This window comes from Melanotaenia boesemani, chromosome 21 (genome assembly GCF_017639745.1).
Source record: "Melanotaenia boesemani isolate fMelBoe1 chromosome 21, fMelBoe1.pri, whole genome shotgun sequence".
NCBI classification, from domain to species: domain Eukaryota; kingdom Metazoa; phylum Chordata; class Actinopteri; order Atheriniformes; family Melanotaeniidae; genus Melanotaenia; species Melanotaenia boesemani.
Genome location: NC_055702.1, coordinates 26,175,667 through 26,198,165, shown reverse-complemented (window position 1 = coordinate 26,198,165; position 22,499 = coordinate 26,175,667). Strand labels below are relative to the sequence as shown.

The following is a 22,499-nucleotide window of genomic DNA, read 5'->3' as shown; positions in this document are numbered from 1 at the left end:
TGGGTCATTCTATGTGGCTTGGCAACCTCCAAGAGGAGATGTGACGCCTCCAGCGAGCTGGCTCGCCAGTATTTTGTATTCACCAGTAGCTATTCAAGTCCCACAATGCACTGCACCGGGATGTCATTTAAAGCATAGCCATAGGTTGATTTTACTCAGTTTTCAAAACTGAACCAGTCTGCCCCAGAATTGAACTTTTTTATTATTATTTTGGCCTACTGTTTACTTGAGTTTGACACGCCTGTTCCAGAAAGCTCTATTTGGCAAAAAAAAACTCCATGAAACATATTTACAGAGGCAGCAGGACCTAATTAAATCGGTATGATGTAATTAAAAAGGTGTGATGTGATTAAACCGGTATGATGTGATTAAACCGGTAAGATGTGATTAAACCAGTATGATGTGATTAAACCGGTATGATGTGATTAAACCGGTATGATGTGATTAATCCGGTATGATGTGATTAAACCGGTATGATGTGATTAAACCAGTATGATGTGATTAAACCAGAATGATGTGATTAAACCGGTATGATGTGATTAAACCGGTATGATGTGATTAAACCGGTATGATGTGATGAAACTGGCATGTTGTGATTAAACCGGTATGATTTGATTAAACCGGTATGATGTGATTAAACCAGTATGATGTGATGAAACTGGCATGTTGTGATTAAACCGGTATGATTTGATTAAACCAGTATGATGTGATTAAACCAGTATGATGTGATTAAACCAGTATGATGTGATTAAACCGCTATGATGTGATTAAACTGGTATGTTATGATTAAACAGGTATGATTTGATTAAACCAGTATGATGTGATGAAACTGGCATGTTGTGATTAAACCGGTATGATGTGATTAAACCGGTATGATGTGATTAAACTGGTATGTTGTGATTAAACCGGTATGATTTGATTAAACCAGTATGATGTCATTAAACCAGTATGATGTGTTTAAACCAGTATGATGTGATTAAACCGGTATGATGTGATTAAACCGGTATGATGTGATGAAACTGGCATGTTGTGATTAAACCGGTATGATTTGATTAAACCAGTATGATGTGATTAAACCAGTATGATGTGTTTAAACCAGTATGATGTGATTAAACCGGTATGATGTGATTAAACCGGTATGATGTGATTAAACCGGTATGATGTGATTAAACCGGTATGATGTGATTAAACCGGTATGATGTGATTAAACTGGCATGTTGTGATTAAACCGGTATGATTTGATTAAACCAGTATGATGTGATTAAACCAGTATGATGTGATTAAACCGGTATGATGTGATTAAACCGGTATGATGTGATTAAACCGGTATGATGTGATGAAACTGGCATGTTGTGATTAAACCGGTATGATTTGATTAAACCAGTATGATGTGATTAAACCGGTATGATGTGATGAAACTGGCATGTTGTGATTAAACCGGTATGATTTGATTAAACCAGTATGATGTGATTAAACCAGTATGATGTGATTAAACCAGTATGATGTGATTAAACCGGTATGATGTGATTAAACTGGTATGTTGTGATTAAACCGGTATGATTTGATTAAACCAGTATGATGTGATTAAACCAGTATGATGTGATTAAACCAGTATGATGTGATTAAACAGGTATGATGTGTTTAAACAAGTATGATGTGATTAAACTGGTATGATGTGTTTAAACAAGTATGATGTGATTAAACTGGTATGATGTGTTTAAACAAGTATGATGTGATTAAACAGGTATGATGTGATTAAACTGGTATGTTGTGATTAAACCAGTATGATGTGATTAAACTGGTATGATGTGATTAAACTGGTATGTTGTGATTAAACCAGTATGATCTGATTAAACTGGTATGATGTGATTAAACTGGTATGTTGTGATTAAACCAGTATGATGTGTTTAAACAAGTATGATGTGATTAAACAGGTATGATGTGATTAAACAATCATGATTTAAAGAGTATAAAATTCAGCTTTTATATGTTGTGCTATTGTTAATATGGAAATGGATGAAGAATGAAGAATTACTTTAACTGCTGCTACATTACATGAATACTGCTCTTTAAAATCAGCTTATCCATTTAATGTGTTATTTGAAAATATGCAATACACTACCTTTGATTAAATTAGAATTTTGTCTGTAACATTGTTATTAACTGTAATTAATCACAGTAAATGATGCAATTAATAGTGAATAAACATTTTAACATTTGCCTAGCACTATAGGCCACATTTTAGTCAATAGTCCAATTGGAATTGTAACATTTGTTTCTGTTTTATATCTTTGAATGCATGCATTATTCACTGCATTTGTTTGTCTCAGATGTCAGGGAAGAAGCAACTCAGCATTTTATCATTTCAGATCTTTTGGCTTGGCTTAGCGCTAACCCTACTTCAACTAGCACTAACCCTTCTTGGACTAGCGCTAACTCTGCTTAGACTAGGTCTAATTCTGCTTGGACTAGTGTTAACCCTGCTGGTACTAGCACTAACCCTGTTTAGACTAGCACTATCCCTGCTTAGAATAGCACTATCCCTGCTGGAACTAGCGCTAACTCTGCTTAGACTAGCTCTAATTCTGCTTGGACTAGTGTTAACCCTGTGGGACTAGCACTAACCCTGTTTAGATTAGCACTATCCCTGCTTAGAATAGCACTATCCCTGCTGGGACTAACACTAACCCTGTTTAGACTAGCACTATCCCTGCTTAGAATAACAGTATCCCTGCTGGGACTAGCACTAACCCTGTTTAGACTAGTACTATCCCTGCTTAGAATAACAGTATCCCTGCTGGGACTAGCGCTAACCCTGTTTAGACTAGCACTATCCCTGCTGGGACTAGCACTAACCCTGTTTAGACTAGTACTATCCCTGCATAGAATAACACTACCCCTGCTGGGACTAGCGCTAACCCTGTTTAGACTAGCACTATCCCTGCTGGGACTAGCACTAACCCTGTTTAGACTAGTACTATCCCTGCTTAGAATAACAGTATCCCTGCTGGGACTAGCGCTAACCCTGTTTAGACTAGCACTATCCCTGCTGGGACTAGCACTAACCCTGTTTAGACTAGTACTATCCCTGCATAGAATAACACTATCCCTGCTGGGACTAGCGCTAACCCTGTTTAGACTAGCACTATCCCTGCTGGGACTAGCACTAACCCTGTTTAGACTAGCACTATCCCTGCTTAGAATAGCACTATCCCTGCTGGGACTAGCACTAACCCTGTTTAGACTAGTACTATCCCTGCATAGAATAACACTATCCCTGCTGGGACTAGCACTAACCCTGTTTAGACTAGTACTATCCCTGCTTAGAATAACAGTATCCCTGCTGGGACTAGCGCTAACCCTGTTTAGACTAGCACTATCCCTGCTGGGACTAGCACTAACCCTGTTTAGACTAGTACTATCCCTGCATAGAATAACACTATCCCTGCTGGGACTAGCGCTAACCCTGTTTAGACTAGCACTATCCCTGCTGGGACTAGCACTAACCCTGTTTAGACTAGCACTATCCCTGCTTAGAATAGCACTATCCCTGCTGGGACTAGCACTAACCCTGTTTAGACTAGTACTATCCCTGCTTCGAATAACACTATCCCTGCTGGGACTAGCGCTAACCCTGTTTAGACTAGTACTATTCCTGCTTAGAATAGCACTATCCCTGCTGGGACTAGCACTAACCCTGTTTAGACTAGTACTATCCCTGCTTAGAATAACACTATCCCTGCTGGGACTAGCACTAACCCTGTTTAGACTAGCACTATCCCTGCTGGGACTAGCACTAACCCTGTTTAGACTAGCACTATCCCTGCTTAGAATAGCACTATCCCTGCTGGGACTAGCACTAACCCTGTTTAGACTAGTGCTATCCCTGCTTAGAATAACATTATCCCTGCTGGGACTAACACTAACCCTGTTTAGACTAGTGCTATCCCTGCTTAGAATAACATTATCCCTGCTGGGACTAGCACTAACCCTGTTTAGACTAGCGCTATCCCTGCTTAGAATAACACTATCCCTGCTGGGACTAACACTAACTACGCTTGGTCTAGCAGTAATTCAGCTTTTCTGTCTGGAGGCATTTTGTGCAGGTGAAGACATGAGACTCTTCTGTACATTGACTCTTCTGTAACAACAAACACAACTGTTTGAATCTCTCGTTTTAGATAGAATGAGTACCCAAGGAGTTTATGGAGTTCCTGGCAGGAACCGGGTGAAACTGATTGCAGATACTTCTACTGTATATCTCCAAAAGCACAAGGTTCCCAGAAAACCATTTATCAACCATGGAGATCATGAGTGATTGAGTCCTCAGATCCTCCAATAATATCTTGTTGTGTATCTTTGCTAAATAAGTCTCGATGTGCGTTCAAAACAGTGTGATTATATCCAGTTGCTGCCATGCGACATGTCATGATGAGTCCCGGTAGCAAAAGTTTTAGGTGTGTCTGGAGGTCTCTGGATGATATTAAATTCTCTGATGGCACCTGAGTAGCATCGGCACCATCAGCTGTTTGTTCATATCCACAAATAAGTTGCGTAAAAGGGGAAGAATGAAGGCTGCATTTGTTTACATTTTATTTTACAAATTTGCTGGAATGTGGTATTGATTCAATTCCTTAGGCTGAACCAGATCCGTACCAGAGATGTACCACATTGTGGCTGTCAGAGGTGGTCACATATGTTCTGGAGCTGTGTCAGTTATTTTGTGCTGCTCTCTTCAAACGATACAGTGTTAGCTGAGGAGAACCAAGGTAAACTAATGTGATACTCAGAGTCTGGATGTTTGCTTCCCTCCCTAGCGCTCCTGGCTGGTCTCATTTAGCACATGGTTGTTGTGCTCCCTGCCACGCAGATGTGAAGCATCCAGCTGTTCTGACACTCCACAGCACACCCTGACCTCACCCGCCCCCGCCCTACAGGGGCTGCACTGTAACTCACACACATAACTTGCCATAATTAACGACCAAACACATCTTTCAACTCTGTAATTAAGCACTGAAACAGACGCCATAGCCTTATCCGAGCTAGAGGATCACATGGTGACTCCTGAACCTTGTTCTGAAATGTGGAGAAAAACATTTACCCTGAAAACTGGCTGAAACTCAGAGTTGAAGACATCTGTTCAGATTTAAGTGGAAGATTAATTTTTACATTAACTGACCTGTGCATATGTATTTGGGTTCTTTTTTCCAGCTTTGTTTCTCTAAGCCAGAGCAAAGTTATGCAAACCTAATAATAAGAATAATAGTTTATAATTTCACCTCTGCCAGACCTTAACATAACTCGTCTTTTCCCTGAGCTGACACAGATTATCTCCCAAGGCTCCTAAAATGCATCCATGCATTTAGGATAAATCTAGAGTCATGGAATAAGTGGTTTTCTGATGTAAGAGCAATTTATTTAATAAAGGTGTAAATCACAAGTTTGATCTGGATACAATACATTCATCTACTCTCCCATCCTTTGTCAAATCAACCATCTCACATTTATTCATCCTTTCTTACTTTGTCCATCCTCATGTCCCTCATCTTCCCTCCCTTCCCTCTCTCATCCATTGTTTCCTCCCTCATTCATTCATTCTTCCTTCCCTTCCTCATCTGTTCCTTCCTTCTTTCCTCCGTTATTCGTTCATCCATGTTTCCCTCATTTATCCATCATTTTGTTCGTCATCCATCAATCCATCCGTCATCCACCAATCTTTCCCTCCCTCATCCATTTATCCTCATTTCTCACCCATTCATCCTTCCAGCCTTTCTCCCCATCCATGTCCTTCCTTTCCTTTCATCATGCATCTTCCTCTCTCCCTCATCCATCCTCCCATCATCATCTTCATCTCTACCTTTACCCCATTTTGTCTCTTTCTTGTCTTTTGTCTTTTGTCTCCATATCATTCATTTCTAATCGTCAGGTAAAATCCTTAGTTGGCTTCAGTCTCTGACATTCAATTTACCAACCAAGGTAGTAAATGAATTATACTTAATGCACACATAATTTTAGACTTTGATCACACTGCAGGTCTTAATGTGCAACTTACGGCCCTGAAGAAGAATGACTGTTCCAACTGAGAAGCATCAGATATGGATCTGATTGGACCACATATGCGTCTGATCCAAAATTATCAGATTTTTTGGTTCAGATTTGTTGGATTTAGAGCTCTTTTGCCTGCAGCGTTAATGTAATATTATTGTTTATCTGTGTTTATCTGTGTAGGCTTTTGCTTTTTACTTTTTACTTCGCAGACATTCATGCACCAAAGAAAACAAATGGAAACAATTTAACAAGTTCTCTCTTAAGAATGTCTTATAAATGATTATTTTATTGATGTATGATCAATATTTTCATTTTGGATCGATCGTACTGGATCTTTGTTGAAAAAATGTATCATTGCAGATTCATGTATTTTTACACCCGATTACTTATTAGTCAGTCAAGGATGTAGATAATATATAGTGTACATAGCTGAACATGTCTGCTTTTTTATATTTAAGCCATCATGTAGGAGCTTCTGCTTGTTTAAACTGTTTCCCTCCATTACCTTGAAGTGATTCTGCAATAGTAAAATGCTAGAGATAAAGCCAAGCAGCATCTATGTCCAAACCAAATTTCAAACACCAGCGTTTCATTGATTTTAGGATCCAGTCCACAGTAACACCTGCCTCTGGGCATGAGGCTGCCAAACAAAGATGTTAGAAGGAAGGGTACTGTTTAAGAACATATTCAGATTTTTTTTTCTTTCACTTTGTTTACTCTTTGTGCTGCTGGTGGTGGTGGTGGTGGGGGTCTCAATCTGTCACATTTCATTTGCTTTTGCAGGAAAGAAATCAAAAAGTAACTTGCTAAAGTGCACAGACGCTGAATGCTAAACCGTACCCCTTACTGCTACTGGGAGGCATGTGGGAGGGCTGCTATTGTGAAATTTCAACAAAAAGGAATATTTACTTAAAAGAATTAAGCATTCAAAAATGCACGATTCATAACAATTCTTCCCCCATTATTCATCTCTGGTAGAGGAGCAGGGGAAAACTACAGAGAATATAAGAGTTTGTTTTTTCATTTTAACTGCATATGAACAGCACTGTGAAATAAAACCCCTCTGGGGATGAAAGCAAACAAAGCAAAATGGAAAACTGCCAATTACATGTCATTTTACATTAATACAATGTTTCCTCATTAGAAATAAGAAGGGGGGGGGGGGGGGGGGGGGGGGGGGTCTTCTTAGCCTCTGCTGTTTTATGCACTTGAATAAAAAGCCAGCATATTTTGCAAGAGCCAATCCACACACACGCCTTCCAAGCAACACATACGTCTGACCTGCTATCTGTTAAAGCAGCGGCAGGCGATCAGCTGCTGTGATTAGGATGCTGAGCAGGAAATCAGCAGGTTTTGATTGAGCAGAAGAAGAAGAGCAGAGATGCATTAAAGTACACAGCAGTGGAGCTAAATTATCTTTAAATCATGCAGATTTATTATTTAATATAAAACTGTACAAGCATTCAATTAAATATTCAAAAGCAGAGTCAGGTAAAGAAGGCTGCCTCACAAGGTTACACACACACGCACACACAGATCTACACACATGGTCTGATTGTTGGAGCTAAAATGGACTAGAAAAAAAATCACAAGACCTTTGCTGCATACCAATTAGTGTTTTACCCATAGGAAAACTTTGCCTCCCCACACCCCACCCCCAACTAATAGCATGTGTTTTGTGGATGTGTGTGTGGGTTCGAAGTCACCTTCTCCACCCCTCCATCGCCCATCAGTGGAGGTAAGTGTGTGTTTGCTTGTACTTAATTGCAAAATGCAGAGGCAGGAGTTCATGAGAAGTGTTTGGGGAGGAAAATAGAATCTAAAAACATTTCACCTCCATCAAGTGTCTTGTTGTTGATCACTGGTTGCAATAATATGGGAAATAACATTCAGCACAGTGTTGGGCAATAAGGAAGGGCATCCAGTTTGAAAAAAGAGAAGGAAAGAAGGACAGAGATTGCTCTTTACCTTTCTGATGGCCTCGGCCAAGCGTCACAAAACCAGAGGAGATGAAGCTGTGAAGGTCACCGCCGCCGCTGCTCCGGATGCTCTCTTTTCCATAGTGAAGACCTGGTCACGCACACATAGGCAGGCATGCAGGGACACCACACAAAATCAGCCACACAGGGACCCATACAGACATACAAGCATCCGGGCAGACATGCCGACAGTTTGTATTAATATTGTGCCCAATTAAGCACATCAGTCTTTCTACAGTCAAAACAATGATTCCTAGATCCCAACATTCCTGATCTGAACGTTGGGATCTTTTCAATGAAGATTACAAGATGATTATGATTTTCTGAGACTACCATACATTTGTTGTAGAAATTACAGTGTCAGTTTTTCTTCATCTACCAACCAACAGTTGACTGAGCCATGCCTTTTTTTCTGTAAATGAAGTGTGTATGTAGTTAATATTCATGGGGCTTTAGGTAGTTAACACAATTTTTTTTTTCTCCCCTCTCTGTAGAACCAGCTTCCAGTTCAAGTTGCAGGTCTGGCTTGGTGACCCTTATCCATCCCTTCAGCTCTGCTGCTAAAGGCCGAGGCTGCTGAGGGACATCCCATGATGCACTAGGTCCTCTCTGCTCTCTTTACCCTCCATGTATAAATATTTGATGTTATTTAAATATTTGTGTTTCTGTTTTTCTTTCTTAATGAGGGGCTTGTTGACCCCTCTTTCCTGTCCCTCCCACCTCCAACCAGTCCAGGCAGATGGCCATTCTTTCTGGTTCTGATGGAGGTTTTTCCTTCCTGTAAAAAGGAGTATTTCCTCTCCGCTGTCACCTCATATGATGATATTCATTGGCTTCTATAGCAAGATTTTTTTTTTTAAGTTAGTTTATCTGAACACAGTTATTTTAAACAGTATTAATTTGGATCATATAATGGATTTGTTCTGCAGAAGGACTGGTAACCTGTCCATTGTGTACCCCGCCTCTGCTGGATAGCAGGAAATGTCTCTTCCTTTTAGGTAAAAGCTAACGTCACTCTCATTAATCTAAGTTAACATATAGCAAACAAATCTGTAATATGAAAACAAATGGTTGAGCTAATGTTAGCATGTTAGCTCTGCTTAGCATAAACTCCAGATGACATAGACCAAATAATTATTTTTTAAAAAGCCATTTTCACACATGAACATGAACAGAGTAAGTCCAGTAAAAATGTGGGGGGCATTTTTTGTTCATGTTAGTACAACATCTCTGCAACATTTCAGGGTGTTAACTTTTTAGTACCTTGAAACACAAAAATTTATTTGACTTCCTCTTCTAGATAGTTTAGTTTTAGAACAGCAAAGCAGAAAACTCCTACAGCTTGCTTATAACTGCAAACCATTTCATCTCTGATAGTGTTGTAGCCAGTCAGTCAACTACATTTAACTAACACTGGTACATCTGTTAGGAATAACAATTAGATGGCTCCATTACATTCTCATGGACCACCGTTTGTCCTCACCATGATATCAAAAGGAAAATTCCCCCATGATGTCACTTCTTTCACTCACAAAATGAGAGGGAATGGTTGAAATGTGAACCACACAAGCAAACATAGAGCACTATTTCTGAGGGAAAAGTCTGAAAAGCAATATGTTTCCACCACCCACATACCAGTGCACTTTGAACTCAATCACACCTCTCCTCGCTCGGCTTTTATGGCTGCAGATGGAGTATCTGATGGGGTTATTTTTCCCATTCAATCATACAAGCAATTTTGTGTGTGACACAAACACATGCTATTGTTGTCTCCCTTTGTCACCTCTGTCATTGATAGGCCGCCCCACAACCCACTATGACATCCTTTCAATCTGAAAGAGCCTTCAAGAGCGGCCATCCTCCACTTTTCCCCCGTCCTGCTCCCATCTCCAGCTCATTAAGATGAGGTAGCATGAAGAGCCTGCAGGGGGAAGGCTGCGCATTATGAATTTATCGTCCTTGATATGAAGAAAATCGTGACTTTCAACCCAACATTGTGGCATAGAAATGAACAGGTGCCTCAGCGGGTGGGCACTAAGGTTTCATAAGGCCTGCTTCTTTATTCAACCTTCACTGGACACCTACACCTCAGAATCACTTCTGTTAGAGGTGTATTTGAAAATATATTTAAAGCACAAGTTCAATTATGAATGACCTGACTGAGACAAACAGATGAGGCCCAAACACGAAGAGTTTCTTCCAACCTCTTTATTCACTTATCAGCAGTTGACAAAGTTTGGGCCCTGTCAGAGGGGTAGGAAACTCTGTATACAACCATTGTTGGGTTATGAATAATAATTTGGTAAAACCAGTGGTTCTCAAACTTTTTCTACCATGCCCCCCTTTGGAGGAATAAATAATTCTATATATATATATATATATATATATATATATATAACATATACTCATAACATCACAGACGTGAGGCAGACCACAAAGCACATTTACTGTTAACTGTTTACTCTGTCTTTTCTCCCCTGATCTCTGTCCTACATGACTGCTACTACTTCTTCTTCTTCTTTTTCTTCTTCTTCTTCTTCTTCTTCTTCTTCTTCTTCTTCTTCTTCTTCTTCTTCTTCTTCTTCTTCTTCTTCCTCTTCTTCTTTATATATTTTCAGCAGTTGGCAAAAACAAATTGGAGCATTACTGCCACCAAGTGGTCTGGAGGTTGGACCAGACTGTTTCCAAGTGCTTAAGTTGTCAAAACATTAGTTTGTCTGCTACATTTTCCCAGTCTCCTTTCATGTTAATGTGCCCCCCAAGGGGGCCTGCCCCCCAGTTTGAGAACCACTAAGTTAAACATAACAACATGGAGTAGATTCCCTGTCATTTATCGTTTGTTTACTTTTTGTCTTGTCAGCATTTATCTTCAGTGAGATCATGGTCTGAAAACAGAGTCAGCTAAACTGCTGCATCAGTCCAAACAATGATGTTTTAAACGTAGCTTCATAGGTCATAATGACCTGTTAAGCAGATGTGACCCATATTTCTCCACTGCAGCTGGGACATGCAAATAATAAGATAATCAAATCATGGACCAAGGTGGATGCAGTACTGTGTTGCTAATATTAGTAAAGGTATTTCAATTCATTAGCCAGTATATGCTTTAGTGCAGTCTGGTATTGATCTATTTTATTTTATTTTACCTTTATTTTACCTGGCAAAACATTAAGAACAAAATTTTACAATGTTGGCCTGACAGAAAGTATTTGTGGGGCATCATTAGTAATCTAACTGTGGTGTTAGACTGTGGTAAAACATTTACAAATGTCATTAAAAACTGTCTTTAGGTGGCCTTTAAAAACAGAAATTAAAGTGTTCACTTTCAATGATTTTTGTAGAAAACTTGTGTTATTAGATACAGCAAATGAAAAGGACGATTGTCTAAAGTGAGATTTGGTTTTGTGTATTTGTAGCATGATAAGATGTGAAGGTGTGTTGCTGATACTGGATGCAGAAGCTGTCTTAGATACAGAGGTGGGTGACCTTGGAGTGTTTTACTGACGAGAGTGAACCTATGAAATTACAGTGAGTAAGAAAGGCCAGTTTACCTGAGAATAAAGAAAACAGTGGTAAGTTCTGAATGGAGCATTTGTGACAAGTTGAATATCAGTAGTAGATTGTTTTTCTGAAGTTTTTGTGTTGACTTTGTATGCATGTCCGTAGACTGTATCAGCAGAATCAAATAAAGGGAGGATGGTCATTTCAACAATCGTACATTTGCAACAGATGGAAATAAGAAACGATTTCTGTCTAAAGAACCAAGTCTTGCTTTGACCTTTGAAGGCACGCTAATCATGGATACAACTCACCTGCTGCAGTTCCCCTACCAGTGCCCACTTAAACTCTAGTTTGCAGTCCCAACAACGCCAGATAGTTTCCGCTTCAGTGGTACAACGCTGGCCAAATCTAAATCTTGCTTCTTGATGAGTTTTGATTGTTTTTTCAGATTACTTGTTTTTGTGAACCTCTTTCAGTTAGTCAAATCCATCAAAAACATTTGCTAGGTCAATAAATACTGCTGTTTAGAATCGAATGCAGATGCAATATCATTCAACTTCTAAGACAGGAGTAACATAACTATGGCCCAGGTGGAAAACTAGATACGATGTTTTGTTTTTGTGAATAAGTTTTTCAAGAACCTTGGAAGCACATGGTGAAATGGATTTAGGACTGATACAATTTAAAATGCCCTGATCACCACACCTAAAAATAGGATGAACAATAAACAACTAGGACATCACATGGTACCGTGTACAGACTGTGGAGCTCATCATCTTCCATTCAAACTGTCTTTCATTTGCTGAAGCCCCAAAAACTCAGCTTCTTAAATGCCGTTGCTGTAAATGCACTCCCCTCAGTTAAAAAGGCAGTGCAGCAAGTCTTGATCCTCGCTTGGCCATAATTATCTAAATACTATGATACCTGCCTTCACACCTGAAACCTATTTTTAAAAAAACAAAACAAAGCACATATACACATGTACACTCTGGGGCCGAAGGTCCAGCTGTATAATAGGACTAATAATGAGATGTAGACCAGGAAACGATTAGGTTTCATCATTTAGATACTGAGGTTTAATGAATTTGCACTCAGGAGGAAGCCACTGTTAAAAATGTTAAAGCACTCAGCAGAGAAATGTTATTTCTAACATGGGGGCGATGATCACGTGGCCAATCAGGAGACAGCGAGGTCACAGTCCACAAAGTGGGGGTGGTGTATCTGCAAATTGTAAGGACTAATTGGAGGGAGGTTGTGAGAAGAGGGGAGGTATTTTACATTTGTGAGCGTGAGTGGTGGTTGAGTTGGGACAGCTCACTGAATATGATTATACAAGTGCCTTTTGGCAAATAATTAGACTAATTACTCTCGGTTATTTAGGCAAAATGTGTGTATTGTGAAGACAAATGGAGCTACACACACACACTCACACACAGCCTGGTGCTTTAAATATCTGAAGGTCATGTCAAAGCTGCTAAATCGCTGGAAATATTATTCTATCATCACGACCTCTCATTGTCTACAGCAGCTGACCTTTAAGCTCCAGAGTTTACCCATCTCAAACAAAATTAACTGACTGCTCCAATCCCTAGAGTGCTGTGTACTGTAGGAGCTCCAGCATATATAGACAGCTGCTGAAGGCTTTGTGACTTCCACAGAGCTCTAACACAGTTATTCTGCTTACTCTGATACTTGCAATGCAGCGAAACAAGACCTCATAACTCAAAATTCAATTTGCCTATTTTTTCCCACAACTGCTTCATGGAAGTGATTGTTTTTTCTTTCGGTTTCTGTTGAGCAAAGCGGGGGGAGGGGGGGGGGGGGGGTCTTCTCTGAGCTACCTGCAAAGTATATTTCATCATTCTGCACATTAAGAAAATATCAGAAAGGAAACCAAGCAATGCTTTTTAAATAAAAAGAAAGGCAAATCTCTGACTGCAGTGTGCGGTAAATAAATCAGCTTCATCTGGAGAGAGCTTTGGGCCAAACCACATTACTCAGCGAGCAGTTACTGTTTACTTTAACCCAAGGCAAACCAGTGGGAAGGTATCCACTCCTGCTTTTCAAGGTCTGCTCCTTGTTGTGGCTGTGGGGCGCTCAGTGTTTACACCCCAGCCTAAAAGAGGATCTCAGTCTCGCGACAACGTAGAGTGAATTCAAATAAAAATAGCAGCATTTGTGGTGGTATCATATTATGCTGTCTGTACTGTTTTTGCTATAGGTCCCTCTTTTTTTCTTTTATTTATTTATTGGAATGATATGCTGTTCTAAAAATGTAGAAAGTTTGCAGTGCGCCAAGGGTACCATGTCTCCACACAAACCAGCAAGTATTTTTAGAAGTGAGCCTCAACAAAGTTCCTGAGGGTAAGGGAAAAAAATACGTTGGTAGGAATGTGATTACTGCTGGGAGCAACTGAGCATCTTCACATGCAATGGATCAAAAGAAAATGGATGTTATTCCCACTCCAGACACAAGTTGATGGGATCCTCTTGGGCCCTTTAGCCACTTCTTTTATAAGGTCTCTCCACCTGATTTAGAAAGTCTTTCCAAAAGCCTCTGGATGTGAAGTGCCAAACTCATCAGCAGCAACTCTATCCGAGGACTCTCTCCTCAAGAGGCTCATCTCCCCCCTTTCTGTGCCAAATGCCCATTTAGGCGCACATAGAATATTTTCTATGAGAGCGAGCGGGTGCAGCGGAGCTCCCGATTTACATGCACACATTAACCACGCTTTCACCCGCGCTGCCACTGCCTTTCATGTCCAAGCCCATCAGGACTGCTGTGGTCCCTGATGCATGGGGGTGTGGGGATTTGGCTGGAGTGAGTCGAGCCTGGCCCAATTGTGTTCTCTTCGCAGCAATTGTGCATAAGCGGGCAAAATACTTGCAGCCAAGCAAAGCGACAGATAGACAAATAAAGCAATGCCTGACCTTTACTGGCTATAAATGCATGCAAGGTTGAACTAAAGGCAGCCTGCCATGTGCAATTTCATATCAGCTTTGTCCCCTGCGAGGCTGCGAGTGACCATTAAGAAAAGACTGATGCGGCGACTGAGTGGGGAGAGACACTAAGTAAATGAACACAGTGAGATATATGTTCTCTGCAAGCATTTGATAGATGTGGAAGTGGCAGAAAGAGGCCAAGTTAGCCTGACATACAAGAAGCTGCAAACCCAAATAAAGCTGAGATCATACACAATATTTTATTTAGGCACAACAGTGAAGAGAGATCGTTGCTGTCCTGTTGCACCAACCAACCGTAACAAATGCAGTGATGTGTGTGTAGCTCCGTCATAACCAGAAGAGGTCAATAAAAAGTCTCATTTTACATATAATGCTCTATTAACTGTGACTTTCTGAAGCCATAGAAGGTCTTAGCAACCCGTCCGCCATGAAATGTTAAAGGATGTCTTGTTTCTGATTAGAGTTGTTAGAAAAATGGCATTTTTCCATTTTGCACCATTGATTAAGTTTCATCAGTTGCATCAGTTACATGTAAAAAGTCACTGAAATGCAATAGCAAGCAAAATCAAGGAACAGGCCAGAGAGGAACCAGCGGTTTATGAATTATTTACTTGTTCTTATCATCTTGGCATCACCAGTGTAACCAGTGCGTCTCTGTGCCGTGCTGGTTATTAAGCCAAAGGTCAATCTATCCAGGTTACACCAGGTAATTGTTCTTTCACTTCAGATCACAAAGTGTCTTTGCACTACATAATTTAATTTATCTCACAATCTCAAAAAACTGACCCCACATCTCCACTGATTCTTGAAATCGATCGAAGTGAGCTTGAAAATTAGTGATTAGCATCTAATGTAATTGTTTACTCTTAACCAGGGCTCTAAATCAACCCCTCTAAGTTAAGGTTAAGGTTAAGGTTAAGGTTAGGTTATGGTTATGGTTATGGTTAAGGTTAAGGTTAAGGTTAGGTTATGGTTATGGTTATGGTTATGGTTAAGGTTAAGGTTATGGTTATGGTTATGGTTAAGGTTAAGGTTAAGGTTAAGGTTAAGGTTAAGGTTAGGTTATGGTTATGGTTATGGTTGAGGTTGAGGTTAAGGTTAAGGTTATGGTTAAGGTTAAGGTTAAGGTTAAGGTTAGGTTATGGTTGCCAGCCCATCAGAATTTACACTTCCCAAATTCATTTATAGGAAAATAATCCAGATTTTAAATGTAGCTGAATGTGTTTACTCATGTTTCTTTAAATTGTTTTTAATTCAACTTTTTTTTGGAAAAACAACTAAATTCTCTCAATGATCTCCTTTTGTTTAGTACATTTTTCATGTCGTCTCTCCTTCTTTTCCATCGCTGACATCCTTCCTTACCTTCTTACTTTTTTTTATTACCAGCCTCGTTCTTCACGTGTCCAGCCACCGTCATATTTCTTTATTTTCCTTCTACAAGTTACTTACTTAGTTTAACTTCTCTCCTCATTCAGCTGCACTTTGTTCATGCAGCAACTTGTAAACGACTCCACGCTGCCGATGATGGACGATAGGTCATGGATGGTGTTCATGGGAAATGTAGTGATCGGACCAGTGATAGAGGAAGGCCAAATTACCAAGATGATTTGCTTTTTATAAATAACCTGCTGAACTGATCGATTAGTTTTTAGTTACAACTGCCAAGATTCATTTTAAATGACTTTTTCTGAGTTTGGTGGTGTTAATTTAGAGTCTTGGTCACAACTGGTTCACATCTGTAAGTCAAGGCGTGTGTAACTGTATGTGTTAATCTGTTTGCTTTCTGGTAATGACGTTCCTGAACTCCAAACAAAGAAAGACCTTATTATTTAATAATAGTATCATAAGTTTTCAAACATGGTTGCTTTGCGCTTCAGTAGCTTAGGTTTAGCTGCTGGATTAGGGTTTGGTTTACATCCCATGTTTCAAAATATCAAGTTTTCGTCGTTGACTTTAATAAATTAAAAACATCTGGACGGTTTTTAACTTATGCTGAATTTCCCAGTCCCAAAAATCAGTCTTTAAGTAGTTTATTTTAAAGGTAATGTAAAGATATAACTCATCATTTTGGATTCTGCACCACCTTGTAATGATTTCGTAGTTAGTTTTTATTTATGTTTGCTTAAAAACAGACAAATCTGGTGGAAACATGAAAAGATGGAGAAAGGAGAATAAAAATAAATCCAGCCCCAATTCTGAACGGAAGCTCTTTAAATGAATAAATCAGAATTTCATAGTAATATTAGACTTACTATTAGAGTCATTAGCTTGTTTTTTTACTTGTAGAGGGCAGATACTGTATGCTTATTGTTTGGTTACGAGGAGCAGAAATGGATTAAAATATTAGCTTATCCTGCAGAAACGTCATCCTGAATTTAAAATTCAGGGTCTGTGCAGACAAGAGGCTTCCTCAGAGCCTATATATTGCATATACGTATGTATATATATACACACACACACACGTCCACCTAATGGATCTAGTTCATTTAGCTTTAATAACTTTTTATACAAGCAGCACATCCAGTATTAACGTCTTGATTGGAGGTGGGTGGAGGCTGAGGGCAATGACACCAACTAATCACCATTAACATCTGCAGAACCAACACCTTCAGTTTTTCCCTGCGTATAAATTCTTTGTCCATCCTGCACCAAAGCGTGACATGCTCTCTTTTCTTTTCCATCCCAGTGACTCTTTTGCAATATCTCATTATTTTCCATCTGTGTTCTTTTCCCCGAGTGTCTTTGTCTCTCTCCATCTGATAACACCTGCCTTGCCTGAGAACCTGCCGCCACCCAGCCCAGCTTTCTGGACTCCTTGTTTTCTCCATGTGCAGTTTTCAGGGCCATTTCAGCAATTTACTTCCCCCTGTCTGTTCTCAGGATTGCGAGGTTAAATCACGCCATGCGCACTGGGTCTCATTCATCCACTGCCTGAGTGAGAGGTCGTCACTTCCAGCCCATCAGAGTCGGCGGGGCCGTGCTACCTTGCCAGCCTGTAATTATCTCCACTAACAGGCCCCTCTTTCTCATTTTTCCTCCTCTGTCGCTCTCTCCCTTTGCACTTCTCTTTTGCTCAAATCGGATGATTACAGGATGTTACCGTGGCTGAAAGAGTGAGCACAGTGGGCGCTCTTTATGGGGGAATGCAGAAGTCTGCACAGAGATAGAGAACATACTCTGAAAATGATCCATGTAGACTTGCTGGGAGGGATGCAGGCATCAGGTTAAACTCCTCAAATCTTCCTCCAATCTATATTCAACCTCTAGTCATGACACATAAACAATCAGATGCTTGTGAAGCCCTAAGGCTTGAAGTATTGAGCACCTCTTACCGTGGTTGGATTTGGAGGTGTGAACAGGAGTATAGTGGTTCTTTGATGAGGTTCTGACTGGTGTGTTGTCTTTGGGTGAGCCGTTCATCGCTGCAAAATTCTCACAGTCATATTGCGAAATGGGGATGGGTCCCTGCTGCCTCAGTATGTCTGCAAGGGCTCTGGAAACAAATATAAATAAATAAAATAAAGAAGAGAAAAGAAAAAAGAGCAATTGTTAATACACCAAAGGATCTGTCTCAACTCACAGCTGAAGTCAGTTTTCACCAGATTTCTGCTAATTATTGAGACCCTGTTATGCTGTTATGTGTTAGTCTGTGATTTTACACTGAAAAAAATACACATTAAAAGTGGTCATTTTTCAGCATCTGGAGGCCACAAAATACTGTAAAAAACTAAATTATGAAAGAGTTCAATTCCATAATAAAATACAGTTTTTCCCGTTACTTTTACTTTTGATCTTTTATTTAATTTTGGCTTTTTAAATGTTTAATTAAAGTTGTTATAATGACAGCTGATTTTCCTATAAATCAGTTACTGCTCTTAATTGATTTTATAATACAAATTTTATGGAAGATTCTTGTATTTAGTCAGTTTGCATTATAATAAAACAATATATATTACTAATAAGACATTTTATCTAAAATTGACTTCATAGATTGCATTTGGGATCTTTGCTTTTGACCCATCTCTAGTTATCATTGACCAGTGGGCTGTCTGGCACTACGGTGCCTGTGGACCAGTTGGGGGTTACGGGCCTTGCTCAAGGGCCCATAGTGGTTCACCTTCATTGCCAGTCCTGGGACTTGAACCTGAACCCTCCACCTCTTAAACTTCTCGGCCAACACTATTATGAATATGCACGTTTCATTTGGTAGAACATAAATTAAAAGCATCGATAAATCCAGAATGACTGTATTAAGCTTGAATTTTCTTTAAAATTGACATTTTATTGAAATTATTATCAATCTGAATATGTATTTTAACAGTATTTTAATGTAAAATAAAATTATGTTTCCTTTTTAGAAAATGGAAATTCTATGTATTTTCAAATTTGCAGGTATATCATGTTATTTTACATTAGACTATTTTGGCAATCCTATTGGTATTTACTTCAAAAATACAGGAAAAATTTTTAAATAATACAAGAAAACTGCAATATTACAGTTTTTTAATTGTATACTTCATTTTTCCCTGTCATCTTGTCTTCTTTTACATCTGGGAACATGACAAATGCTCATTTGCAGGAAAAACATTGACTGTGCAAGCATCTTGTCTAATTGGGTTGAATTTGAATGTTTTTCAGACCGCACCAGGTGCATATGGAAGGCTGAAGCCCTCGTGGGGGGAGTAGGAATGGAAGAGGAGTGGAGGGAGAGAGCGAAGCAATCGTGATGAAAGAAAGTTTAAAAAAGTGTTTGCTTATTCTGGCATCACATTTGAAAGAGGAAGTCAAATTACTCTTGCGGTGCTGCAGCTCGCAGCTTTTGTGTGACAAATGTATCAGCAGCATAACCTTTGCTTTTAAATGAATATTTTACCTTTGAATCCCCTCTATATCTCCCCACCATCTTCTTCCTGTTCTTTATTTAAGGTGTAGTGGTGCATCCATGTCCCACGCCCTTCATACAGCCCTTATGTTAACACTATCTATTATTCACAATCATAAAATTGCTCAAGTGTTGAATAATGAATCCAATAAGAAAAAGAACATTTTATCTTCAGGAGAGAAAGATATCAGAATTGTTGACTGGTGAAGGAGAAGTGGACGATATGTGGTGCAATGGAGGATGATGACTGTCATGTAAAGCCCCCAGGAGGATGTAGGAGCGTCCCGTCCCCCCCCCCCCCCACACACCCCTGCAGACAGCCTGTTACTGATGTGTGGTTGTGCAGAGGTGCAGGGGCGGAGGTGCAGGGGTGAGCTGTTGAATTATGATGTTTGACAGTTGGCTGCCTTGATTTGTTTGCCTCATGAAGTAAGTATCTCAGCTGCTGATCCAACCATGACATTTCTTTTCTTTTTAGATTTAAATATAAATGATAAGTCCCTCTCACTCCCCCACAAAGCAAAGAGCAAATACACACACTCACTCACTCTCTTCCTTCAGCTACACAGTCGCTTTAAACTCCTCTGCAATTATTCCAGCCTTTGATTCTTTTGGATTTAACATCTGCTGCAGATCTGACGGAGTCTGAACTGAAAGGTGCTGCCTTCAGATAACAATCGCTTCAGTTTGAACTTTATTTTTGATAAAAGAGAAAGAAAAAGCACCCCATACATGGTGGTATGATCAACATAACTGCATCTGACATCATGCTCAGCCTGTTTCTTTGACCTTTGACCCCTCTCTGCAAATCGGGTTCATATGCCTGTCTGCATTATGCTCTAATGGGTATTTTGTTTCCTTCTGGAATGAGGAGGTATAAGCTATGTGTTGCATGCACATCACCGTCTCTAACTCACCTGTGTATATTCATTTCCTGAGGCGGCTCTGTGGCTTTATCATAAGCAACTTTGACCGACACTCCCAGCACTATAATAAAGGCTATGATCCCACAGGTGATGTAGACCGCCGTGTTGGTCTGATCCATGCTCAGATTGTAGGTTTCACCGGTCGGGATTGGCGACGGGGCGACAGTCTGGACCCACTCCGGTGTTTGGTAGTTCCTGCAAGCTTTCTGATCCAGCCGGTCTTTCTTATACTCGCAGCAGAAGCGCAGGTAGCACGTCCCGCAGCAGTACCGGTGGTCCGTGTTGTTGCATTCGAACATTTTGTCATACTGGCCGCTCACATCGTAGTAGCCCAGGCAGGTGTCGTGATTGCTGACCGGCGCCGGCTGCGGGGTCTTCTGCGGGACAACCGTGGGCACCGCGGTGGGTTTTAAAGTCTTCCTTTGCGCTGGTTTGGGTTTTTTACCAGTCGTGGCGACGCTCAGGACACAGAGCGGGTCCAGGTATATAAGCAGCAACAAAAGGTGCCTAATCCCCATGGTGGTGCAAAGAACTCTAGTCTTAACGTACTGGCAAAGAGACTTTAACTGAGGAACATAGAAACGGTTCAGTCTAGTTGGGGCACCGAGTCTTCCCCTGCTCGGTCTGCGCGCTGTGCAGCAGTCATACTAAATTCAACTCTGTGTAGACAGTTGTCAAGGGCATTCTCTGTTGTTCTTATGCAATGGACTCAGTGTAGCCCATTGCGACGCGTGGGGGAGCGGTGACAGGAGAGGACCATATCCTGACCGGGTTAGGCGCGGGAGAGACGCCCGGGCTCAATGCGCTCTCCCCCGGCTGAGCTACGTGCGGAGCTGCGGCGTGTCGCTGTCCACGGTGCTGAAAGCCTGAAGACCCACTCAGTTGCGCTGGAATCAAACTTAGTCTGGAGGAAAACAAATAAGCCAAATAAGCTCATTAGGTATTATCCTCACGTCAGAAGACACGTCATTAATTAATTAGTATGCTTCCATGGCACGTGTCCGTATAACTTGATGATTTTTTGTTATTTTAGTCAATGCGTTCCCGCAGTTTGCACGACGGATGTAATTGCATTGCATGACACCCACACAGCACAGTGTCTGGAAAATGCATGTAACTCATTCCACCTAAATAAATGTGAGCATATGTGAGATAGTTTAAATGAAGTTGATGCCTTTTTTTTTCAGTGTTCAGAGTGGGAGGATGAGAAGCCAGCCTACCTCTGTCAGGATCCCCGCTGGGGACTTGCTCTCTGTCTGGGTCTCCGAAACTGAGGAGAATATCAGAGCTCGTGAGCCCCCCCGCCTCCCCTCTCTATCTCTCTCTCTTCTTCGTTTCCAGTTCTTCTCTCCTCCTTCTCGGCTTTCTCCCTCCCTCAGTCTCTTACATCACTTCAGTGCTGGCGTCAGAACTCAGCCAAGTATCGGTAAATTGCACCCCTCCTCCTTTTTCTCCTCTTTCCCCTACTCCTCCTCCTTCATGAAACCGAGCAAGCCTGGTTATTGGCATTAACACTTCCAAATTAAACGATTGCAGAGACCTCTGTGTGCAGAACATGGTGGCCTTCTGGCTCACCTCTACTTTCTACATACCTCTACTTTTTTATTAAAAGCACCCCTGTCTGTAAATACAGATTTGTTAAGAACACCATAAAAAGTCAGTAAATGAGCACATTATTACAGATAAGGTCATCCATGTTGGGTCTGTGGGCAAGCTGAGGCACCTTGGAGGATTGTGGGGAAATGATAGGGCTAACCTGCAAGTATTTCAGCACTGCTGCACTAAAATGAGCCAAAGTCAGAGGCACACTCCTCCACACAGTGCGGTCCTTTCGCTTCTCTTCCATATCCATGGTCACCAGTGGAGGGAAAGAAAAAGAAGAAAAAAAACACACACACAAGAATACACTTTTGTGTGCAGGTTGCCAAATAAAGATTCTCACTAATTAACACACAATAAAGCAGCCAAACTGACAGGTGCAGAGCCTGGTAATAATAATACTGAAGACCTGCACACGTTGCTCTCAGTGGTACTTTAGTAGGAGGGTTGTGCTGCACACCTTATTTGCACCCAGCACCGTCTGATCACAGTAGCGCGGGTGTCTTGACAACAGTAGCTGCAGAGAGGTGCGATGCTGCGGAGTGAGAGCAGACCTTAAATCGCACTTATCCTCCGTGGTTGGGAATAAATGCAACGTGA

General features: G+C 40.7%; 1 protein-coding gene across 8 annotated transcripts in view; it reads right to left on the bottom strand.

The window, feature by feature from the left end:
- LOC121632847 (protein shisa-6) overlaps positions 1 to 21,600 on the bottom strand; it is a 97,318-nt gene extending 75,718 nt beyond the window's left edge. For all 8 annotated transcript variants that reach the window (XM_041974598.1, XM_041974603.1, XM_041974599.1 and 5 more), the window contains exons 1-4: positions 21,521 to 21,600; positions 20,292 to 21,204; positions 17,825 to 17,985; positions 8,017 to 8,118 (exon numbers count right to left, since the gene is read on the bottom strand). In XM_041974598.1, coding sequence (XP_041830532.1) covers positions 8,017 to 8,118; positions 17,825 to 17,985; positions 20,292 to 20,818 — 790 coding nt within the window. In that variant the 5' untranslated portion in view covers positions 20,819 to 21,204; positions 21,521 to 21,600. The remainder of the gene's footprint in view (positions 1 to 8,016; positions 8,119 to 17,824; positions 17,986 to 20,291; positions 21,205 to 21,520) is intronic.
- Positions 21,601 to 22,499: the final 899 nt, after the last annotated feature.